Source organism: Echiichthys vipera, assembly GCF_963691815.1.
Source record: "Echiichthys vipera genome assembly, chromosome: 10".
Lineage (NCBI taxonomy): Eukaryota > Metazoa > Chordata > Actinopteri > Perciformes > Trachinidae > Echiichthys > Echiichthys vipera.
In genome coordinates, this window is record NC_139835.1 from 26462640 (window position 1) to 26472928 (window position 10289).

General features: G+C 38.6%; 1 protein-coding gene across 1 annotated transcript; it reads left to right on the plus strand.

Annotated features, from left to right (window-relative positions):
* Positions 1-1509: 1509 nt before the first annotated feature.
* LOC310952463 (interleukin-1 receptor type 2-like) lies at positions 1510-9296 on the plus strand (the record flags this gene model as incomplete). The annotated part of the gene is made up of 9 exons (XM_083921079.1): positions 1510-1591; positions 4310-4568; positions 5100-5274; positions 6078-6255; positions 7415-7519; positions 7623-7688; positions 7813-7948; positions 8511-8656; positions 9151-9296. The coding sequence occupies 9 exons, from the start codon at positions 1510-1512 to the stop codon at positions 9294-9296; spliced, it is 1293 nt and encodes a 430-aa protein (XP_083777205.1).
* Between the last annotated feature and the right edge of the window lie 993 nt (positions 9297-10289).

A 10289-nucleotide genomic window follows, 5' to 3' on the forward strand; every position in this document is an offset into this window, starting at 1 on the left:
TAAAATAATGCTTGCCTCAGTTTGCCCCTCTCAGTATCATTATATGAAGGGCTCAGCTTCCATCCAGTTAAATAGTTGTTTTCTTTCCAATACTAATATAACATTTAAGGAGTTAGGATGGATCTATAAACATCAAACTAATCAGTGCATATGCAATGGGTCCAATACAATTCCAACAAGGCATTAGTGCAAGACTCGAGTCCGTACTAGTCTACATTACTATACTCTTCCCACTGGGCATGGTGTAAATACCGCCCTTCCAAGACGATGTGCGTGGTGCAGCAATTGACACAGTCAGAGAGAGACATTGTTTGATAAACTATACTTGAAAATAACCAAACCGGAACCGGGCTTAAGGTTAATTCTCAACAAAATGACGAGTCTCCTAACAAAAATCTATCTCTCACCTAAAACTTCTCTCAGGTGTCATTCCAGCACTAGTTTCTACTTACTGCAGCTCTAATGTGCGAACAGTCACGTACTACTCTATTAGAAAAAAATAGGGAGTGTTGCACATTTCAATACAATAGGCCTCACTTGTTATTCACTAATTATGGGGTATAAAGGCTGAAGAAACAACACAGAAGCTGACACCACAGCCTGTGAGATGTGCTACTCCTCTAGCTTCACCGCGACAAATAATTGGTCAGACTGGTCAAAACTAGTTCAAAGACTGCATCAAATGATCATCAGATGATCGAATGATCATCAGCTGCATAGCTTAAAATAACAAAAACAGATGACAAAGAGAAATAGGATATGTGAATGCTGTTTGTGAAATGTCTTGACTCAGAAAATGTATTTGTTGAAAATGATTAGCCTAGCTTAGCACTAAGATTGGAAGTGAATACACCCACCACCTACTCCACATCTCTCTAATTAAACAGTAAGTAGTTACACTGATGACTGTTTCTCTATGAGAATTTTTTTATGGTGAACAAAATATACCTCCATTTTATTGGGGTTGCAATAGAAATGTCTATAAAAAGCTGGGCAAATACAATCAAAACAATCTGCATGGCTAGAGATGAGAAAATGTTATTTTTTAGTGTGGGAGAACAATCCCTAATAATTATCTTTCTATCAGTGTGTGTGTGTGTGTGTGTGTGTGTGTGTGTGTGTGTGTGTGTGTGTGTGTGTGTGTGTGTGTGTGTGCGCATGTACGTTTGTTCCTGAGCTAAAAACAAACAGAGATGTCCACCACTGATGCAAGAGGCAGATGATGCCAGAGGAACAGCCAAAACAGTTGTAAACTAGAACTAAATCTCTCTGGGTGGCAATAACTGCAGCACTTCTCCCACAATGTATACTATGCGAGTGTGTGTGTGTGTGTATATACTGTGTGTGTGTGTATGTGTGTGTGTGTGTTGAGGAGTCAGCAGATATGCGTGGTGAGCTGTACAGTACACTCCGTTACATTGGGAAACCTGAGAAATTTCCATCTCAGAGGGGTGGGAACCTTGAAAAGAGAGACCGGGTTCCCCCTGAGCCGCCAAGCAAACTGACCACATGCAGCTACAGTCCACGCTGTCACCACATCTGCCTGTCATCACTGTCACACTGCTGGAGCCGCCACGCTCACCTGCACACCGTGAGTACTTGCCTGTTGTTTGTGTGTGTACTCATAAGCAACTGCTTATGCATACTGTGTGTAGACATGTGTGTGTATAGTATATTTCTATGTACATGTATTGAATTTATGTGTGTATTTGTTGATGAGTATTGATTTTAGGTATTAAATAGTTAATATATAATACAATTTTGTATATTTATATACACATTTATATTTTTATACATACTTTTTAATGTATGCTTTTGAGCTTATTTTTATATTATTGCTGCTGCTTATATTTTCTACTTTGACAGTATCTTCGATTCATTTATAACGGCTTGAGATTTATTAAAAAAATGCGTTAAAAAAGTAATTAGTGTTAAGCTTTTGGCAGTAAATGTAAAGAAATGTGGCGCCTAAATTTAAAAAAATCGATAATTTATAAAATAATATATATGTATATTATACATGTATATATCACAGTTGGAGTCAATAAGTCAATTTCCAACCCTTGATGTATTGTTTGTATTTACTGTGAACATTACATTGTTTTTCAAGATAAAACAGTAAAATATTTATATATGTGCACAAAGGAAGCCAACACACTGCAGTGAGGACTGCTGACTCATTCTCAGTCTCATTATCTCACTCTTATTAGACAGAAACTGAGCTAAGCTGCAGTATTAAAAGTGTAACGTTATTGTCAAATAGTAAGATATGACTGATTGTCAGGTGTTTGACCATCAAAGCTCAGGGAGGATATTGGTTTTCTTTCATTGATACTATCCATGTGCTAAAGTTTCCATCCAATCTCACACAATGTCCTACTGAGTGCACTGTGACTCACGCGTATGCATATTCATTTACAACAATGACGCTGCCACAGATTTTATGAATGGGATTGCCTTTTGATGACGCGCTGATTCAGATAGTATCGGGGGAAAAGATTTATGACGGCGGTGCCTGCTGCTGTCGAGCGACCCCTGTAATCACAGGCGAGGAAACAGAAGCAGAAGTGAAAATGAGCTGGTTTCTATGGAAATGAGGATTTTTATTTTGCGGCACAGTATCTCTGCACGAACACCGAGACTTTACCTTCCTGTCTGACTATGCCCAGCTAAAACTGAGGAAGCACAGAATAATGTGGGTCAGAAATTCATTTTAATTTAATTTTGCATAACGCAGAAGATATTAAATTAAGATGTAACAGAATATATGTTATGAATAATATATATATGTAATATATGTATATAAACAGAATGCATCAGTAGAAGATAGTAAGTAAAATATGGTACAATTAACCTTACAAGATAAATTAGATTAGATTATAATGTTAATGATCAAAAATCTAAATACGTGGTGAAACCTGCTATCACTTGATTAAAAGACAGGCCTTTAACACTTTGACTAACACCAGACACCTATTCTAATATATTAGCTATTTGTGTTTTATGAATTCATTAAACAGCGGGGAAAACAAGCCTATATTTAAATTATAAATCATTAGTCAAAACAAATCTATTTAGTATTCTATCTTTATTGTTAGTTATTCATTTTGCTGACCTCTGATATCAGTGGACTTTGAGGTGACTCATCCCATACGTTGCTGCCGGTAAACCCCCGTGGTTAAATGTGGCTGCTCAGCGTGGGGGCGGGAGGATCAGGAGTGACGGTGTTTCCACGGCGTCTCTTCTGATGTCACAAGTTTAACGATCTACAAAAGAGTTTAAATTAAAGCTAGACGCCCTTAAAAACGCCAAGCTGCTCGAGGAAACATCAGTTTATTTGTTAATATTTAAGTTATCCTCCATTAGTCTTAAAAAGAGTTTTTATGTTTTGTTTACGTTTTAATCTCTTCTCTTACACTCCAGCTTTTACTTACTAGTATTAGTAGTAATAAACCCAATACTTTTCCCCGATAATTCCAGCTGTCAGAGGGCTCATTAGTTAGTCATTTCATTTAATTTTTTTAAAATTTAATTTTTGGGTCCCTGCAGACTGCCATCATGAGCCACTTGGTATGGATGTTCACTGTGATCATGATTGAATTTGTTAATGGAAGACGTCCTCTACCTCCTCTGCCTATGAAAGGTGAGCATGCTGTAGATTATGCCAAGATTATCTTTTATACTTTTTTAAATAGGATTATAAAACATGGCTTCACTTTGAATTTGTGGTACTGTAAGATGCTATGGTATAAGAACAATTCCTACACTCTAGGATGTCCCCGGTAAAGTAAACAATGGATGAGGTGTATGGAGTGCATTGCCGCTTTGAACATGGACAACATAAACCTCATCAGGCTATCGCTGTTTCAGACAATATTCAGTATTTAAAGAATTAACTTGTGTTAATCTACCATTAATAATGCATATCGGGACATACTGACTAAAAATAGCTGGTTTTGTTATTGGTGACAACAGAGCTATCGACAGTTTCTACTGGATTTGACCAATTTGTTACTGCATTTAAAAGGTGTACACTAGAATTGTAATTCCTGTTAATTAAAGATTGTTTGTACCACGTTGCTGGAAAGTGATGTTTAAGTGAAACCTGATGTCTGACAAAATAATGCTCTCAGTCACTTCCGCACAGTGGGGCATACAGCTTGCTAATTGCATACTGGTAACAGATCAGTACTCCACATCAGCTGATGCTCAAAGCCCAGGCAATTAGTACCGGCATTAGGACGGAGAAAGTCGGACGAGTGCATCCCTAGTATTAGCTGTAACCATAATAATTATTTTTCTCCTGCAGACGGCTGCTCCCTGGTGTCTCCAGAGGTGAAGATATTTAGAGTCGAGGACGACGCCATAATCCTCTCCTGTCCAATGTTCGAGAGATTTCTCAAATTACGCAACATCGCCCCCCCAACAGCAAAGTACATCATCTCCAAGAACAATGGCACAGAAGGTGTGGCCTATCAGGGCGAGGGGCGTGTTCAGCAGCATAACAAACAGTTGTGGTTCCTCCCGGCTAAGGCTTCAGACTCAGGGGAATATATTTGCACTTACAGGTAGGCATTAAGACTCTCCCTCACCTGTACTGCCATTTTCTTTTGGCTTTACTGATTAACAGGCGGACATACCGCTCCACGGGAAGAATCTCTAAATGCATAGATTGGCGCAGATTCTAGACATTACATTTATAACATCTTCAGTAAGTTAAGTTTAAATCACTCTAATCTTATCCCTTCAATCGTCTATATACAATCTAATCACCAATCGACACAAGGCAGCCAGAGATTACATGGTATATCAAACACAGGCAATTTGAAAATGAAATGCATTTGAGGTTCAGACTTATTTAAAAAAAAAAATCAAATGTCTCTTGTTTGACCCTCTCTTAATTTTCCAAAAACTGTCCTTGCTCTTGCGTCCATCCGTAGAGCTTAAGGTACTGCAAGAGGTGGTTCTTGTGTCTATGTCTGAAACCAGCAGAGATTTTGTGTTCCTGCACTCTTCTGCAGGCCATATAGTAGTTAAAGAACAATGTCTTTGTTTGTGACACCTTCTTCTTACCCGTGATTTTGCATGTTTGTCTCCAGAAATGAAACCTACTGTGTAACTGGGAGTATCAAGCTTAAAGTGTATGAGTCCAGCTCTGTTGACATTAGGAAGCTGATCTACCCAATCCCAGTCATAGTGGGAGAATATCTGAGACTCTCATGTCCATCTCTAAGTGACTTCAACAACACAGCCAGACTGATAGAGTGGAGTAAGGTGAGAGGAAAAACACTTTGTATACTTGGTTGGCACCAATAGTTTAATGATTAGTCGGTCAGTTGCAGAGACTTTTAAGTCATTTTCTGTGTTTTATTCTGTAAACAATTGAGTCTTTGTGATCTCAAGAAAAAAAGGCCGAGTGAAACTCAACATGTTCTGAAACAGAACCTTAATACAAAGTCAAAGTTTCCTCGTTTCCTTGTTTCAACCAGTTTTCAATACAAAGCGACTTGTTTCAAAGTTTTCGGAAGTCATTTTTAGATTTTTCAACTTGTTTTAAGACAATAAGACTTTTAGAAATAATAATTAATGTATGAATATATCATTAATTAAAGACAGATAACATCTACTTACTAAGATGTAGATTTATTTTACAGCACTGACACATTGTCAAGTGAACTGTATTAATGTTTCCCAGAAATGAAAGATTTGTTTGAGTGCTTTATATATTTTTGAACCACTTGTATCATGTAATGTAATCTCAGCAAGCCGCCATGAAAAAAAAACCTCTTTAAAGGAAAAATCTATTTACCAGATAGTGAGATGTTGTGATGTCCGGCACTTGGCACAAGGGGAGAGTAGTTACGGTATATTTAAATTTATATATAAATTGTTATTTTTACAAGCTTCCGGAAGTCTAACCTCATAACATTTAATCTAATACTCTAACACAGTAAACTTCTTCCCATTTTAGAAATATTTGGCCAGTTATGTAACTTTTTTGGAGCATGGGAGGCCCCAGCTAGATTGAACCCTTGCTCCTACCCTGTTGATGATCCCCGTATGTTGCTTCCTGACAGGACTCCAGCCCCACTGCCCCTCAGCTAGGCAGAGTGGGCTCCTTCAGCCAGGACAGAGGTAAACTAATAATTCCTGCTGTGAGGCGATCCCATGAAGGCGTCTACACTTGCCAGCTCCGAGTGCTCATCAGAGACCAGCAGTACAAAGTCAGCAGAGTCATCCTGCTCACAGTGGAAGGTGGGGGATGTCACGACACACATCAGTCTTTTATGAACCGCCCACTTAATCAGCTTTGCAGGTTTTATTATGAAACCTAATTCTGAATACTCTGTAGTCACACGTGCTGTTCTTGCAGTGCCTGATGAAGGTGTTCTCAAGTCATATTTCATTATGCTCTGGTAAATGATGAAAACAAAAACAAGTAATAATGCAGAATTTGTATTCATTTGATGAAAAATGTATATATATTGTTAGCGCAACTACAAATGTTTATGAGTAAAACAAATACAAAAGTTATGTTGTGTCACCAAATGCTACTGTAATTATAAGATCATGAGTAATAATCACATCCATTAATCAAATCGAGACTTAGATAGTTTACTTCGTCACAAGAGCACTTCATCTTATTAGTGTGCCCTGCCCTCTAGTGGCCTAACCGGTGCAACACACTGACTTAGCTTAGCCGAAGGGACCAGACAGCTCAATCCCACATAAGGCTACTAACTAGGACAGACAGTCTCACATTACCCACGTACTCAGATCTCTTCACTGGCTCCCCGTTGTATACAGGAACCCGTTTAAGATTCTCACTCTTAGTTACAGAGCATTGCACGGCCAGGCTCCTGCATATGTGACTGGGCTATTTCACCCTTATTCCTCGGCTCGTTCACTCAGATCAAATATGTTAAATTTACTGTCTGTCCCACGCACCCGCCTAAAGTCCCATGGTGATGGAGCTATTGAGTCTGTAGCATTGTAATTATGGCACGCTCTTGCCTGCACCCTTACGGTCTGCAGTGTTCATAGATTGTTTTCAAAACCAGATAGAGACATATCTGTTGAGACAGGCTTTTAGTTAACCTGTATGCACCAGGTCAACTAGACGTCTGAGTCTTTATCGTGTTTTTCCCTGATGTGTTGTGTATTTCTGCGTTTGCCCTGTATGTTGTTTTATGCCCTTGTAAAGCACTTTGTGGCTTTTTAATGTGAAAAGCGCTTTATAAATAAACTTTTCTTACTTACTAACTTATAAGATGAAAAAAAAAAACTAATGGGGGGCAATTTTTACCCCCTCTATCTAAAAATGTCAGGGCATTAACAAAATGTTGGCACTTATATTTCAAAAGGGTTTTTTGGCTGCGGTTATACCTATCTAAATTTGTGTGTATGTGTAAAGGTCCAGACCCTGTTACCACCACCACCACCACCACCACCGCTGTGCCTGACCTCTCCGTGACCTCTAACACAGCGCTAATCAGCAGCAGCTACAGCACTGTTCAAGGTGAGTTTTTCTCAAGTTCATTTTTTACTCTGTAGAAGAAAAACAACTCTGTGAAGAGAATAAAATGTGTGCTACTGATTTAATGTGTCTCTTTATGTCCTAGCTCCACTAATTCGACCACCTGTGATCATCTCGCCACTGAATGGAACCATTTTTGAAAGTCTGCATGGTGAGTGATGAAAATGATTAGTCCTAATGTATCAAATCTGACGTTTATGTAAAATTCTTTAGGACAGATGAAATATTTAGAATCATCAAAGGTCTAATGCTGATTCACCTCTGACTGCATTTAGGTTCAGGACTGGAGCTGTCTTGCATGGTGCTCACTGAATGTCAAATAGCAGAATCCACTGTGGTCACATGGCTGGTCAACGGCCAATCAGTGGAGTCATCATACCTTGATGGACGGGCTCTGACAGGGGGAAGGAGGTAATTTCAAATTTGGTTTTGACGGATATTTCCATCCATTCAGTACAGAAAACGGTGTGTACTAAGGCTGTGCGCAAAATATTGATACAGCCATACAGTATATTTTGCGATATATTCCCTGCTGATAAGACTTATACAGAAAAACATCACCTATGATACGAATAGGGGAGAGTGAATTAAACTTAACAAGTATAAAACAATAAGGTTTCCCCCCAAAAAAAGAGAACAACATATTTTCTAATTAGGAAATAATGCCCATTAGCGCCCCCAGGTGGCAGAGAAAGACAACTACATGACTTTAGATACGTTTGAAAACTACAGTCAAGACCTTTAAATGTTTTGTCAGTTTTAAAATTACACACTGAACATTTTCCAGTTAACATAGTTTAAAAAACACAACAGATGTTACCTGGTCACTTAGATTGTACCTTTTTGATTAGGATTATTATTTCACAAACATATTGTCTAGTTTCAGCCATGACATAAATCAGACAAGAGCTAATGTAACCAACCTCAGTCATACCATGTAACAACTACTGTTTGTCTGTCTCAATGCTTCCAGGGTAACCAAAGTGTCTGAAGGCTGCCAGATTGAGTTGAGGCTAGTTGTTGTAGCCATGACAGAAGAAGACGTGAAGACGGAGCTGAAGTGTGTCACTCAGAATCAAGGGGGGAGACAGGAAGTGGTCGCACAGCTTCAACTAGAAGGTGAGTTGTGTGTTTGTGTATATATAGAGTGTGAATGAGAGAGCCCTACCACTTTTGTCACAGAGTGTATTAGAATCCAGGTCATACTAACCGGTATGCAACAGTATAAGCATATTTTCTACAGCCCTTTGTGAGTGTAATCCATCCAGTAATCCATTACTTCAGGTGTGTGTGGATAACTAAAGCAAGTATACTAGGTCAAGGTATCCATGGTAAGGTGTGATGGATGTTAGCCTTCCTTTTCCATTCATCATAACTTTGGTTAAAGTGGAGGGTTTGTTGCAACCTGTCTGATTATCTGACTGCTTGTGTTTCTGACTATTTTAAAATATATAGCCATGTTTCAAGATTCCAGTGAATAACTTAGTACATGTTATCACAACTAATGTAACAAATAGCCAATCCAAGTTCCAATACATGAACTATCGTTTGCAATGAACAAGTGAACCAGCCTCTTTATCAAAACATTCCTACCTCTCTCTCCGTCTTCCCAGACTCCACATTTACATGGCTGGTGGTATCTGCGTCGGCCGTGTCCTGCTTCTTGACCGTGGTTTCCATCTTCCTCTACATCCTCTTCAAACCTAAAAGGGAAAAGAAAATGGATTACTTCTTGGCTCGGCAGAACAGCACCTTCTAAAACACTCCCTCCAGAAACAAAGACCTCTTCGTTAATGTGTTTTTGCTGTTGCATCAAATTAGTCGTTGAAGCATTGTGTGCATGTGTTGTCGTGTAGTGACACCCCCACGTCACAGTTGGTGTCCATCCTTTTACAGGGCTCAATGTTTGTTAATCAGTAGCTGCGTTGTTATTTTTGAAAGGTACTGTAAGTGTTAATTTGATTTGGTTTGTTCATATAGTTGCAGAAGTTTACATCTATCTCTTATCTCTATCTCGCGGCAGAAATATTCTGCTTAAATCAAATGCAGAATAATCAAACTGAGGCCGAGGCAGAAGTATAGCAGAACTAATACAAGGTCAAATTCAGGACAGGCTTCTGAAATGGCAACATCTGCATATACATGTATACAACTCATAGTGAAGATGTTCAATTTGTTTATCTTGTCCTTCAAACACTCCGTCTAATATACACTCAGTCACCACTGGAGTCAGACACTGTCAGAGAGGTTTTTTATGTTTTGTCAACCGCCTTACAAATACAAGAGGGGAAGACTATTAAAAATAGGCCTGGGCAAAGTGTCAATATATATATCGTCAAAATTATACAAAAATGTCTATTGTTTCATTTCTATTGCTGTTAGAAATGTTGAAAACTACAACCTCAGTACCTAAACTGAACATTATCATCTTGAATGGATCAGCTGTTGCACTGGATTTAGTTTAGTTTATTTGTTTTAGGGACCATGTACAAAATTCAAAGGTTACATAGTGTGAAAAGATGATTTGTACCATATTCTACCTAAAAGCTCATTTCCATCTGCAGTCCCTGGGCATGTATTTCAGTACATGTGGCAGGTGTTCCTAATAAAGTGGCCCCTAAGTGTTTATCATGTGTATGTGTGTTTCAAAATGTAACAAATGTTCTCAGGGAGGCCTCTTGTACAGTAGAAAATGATTCACTCAATTTGCAAATATCTGCACATTTACATGGCACACCTGACAATATTAAAT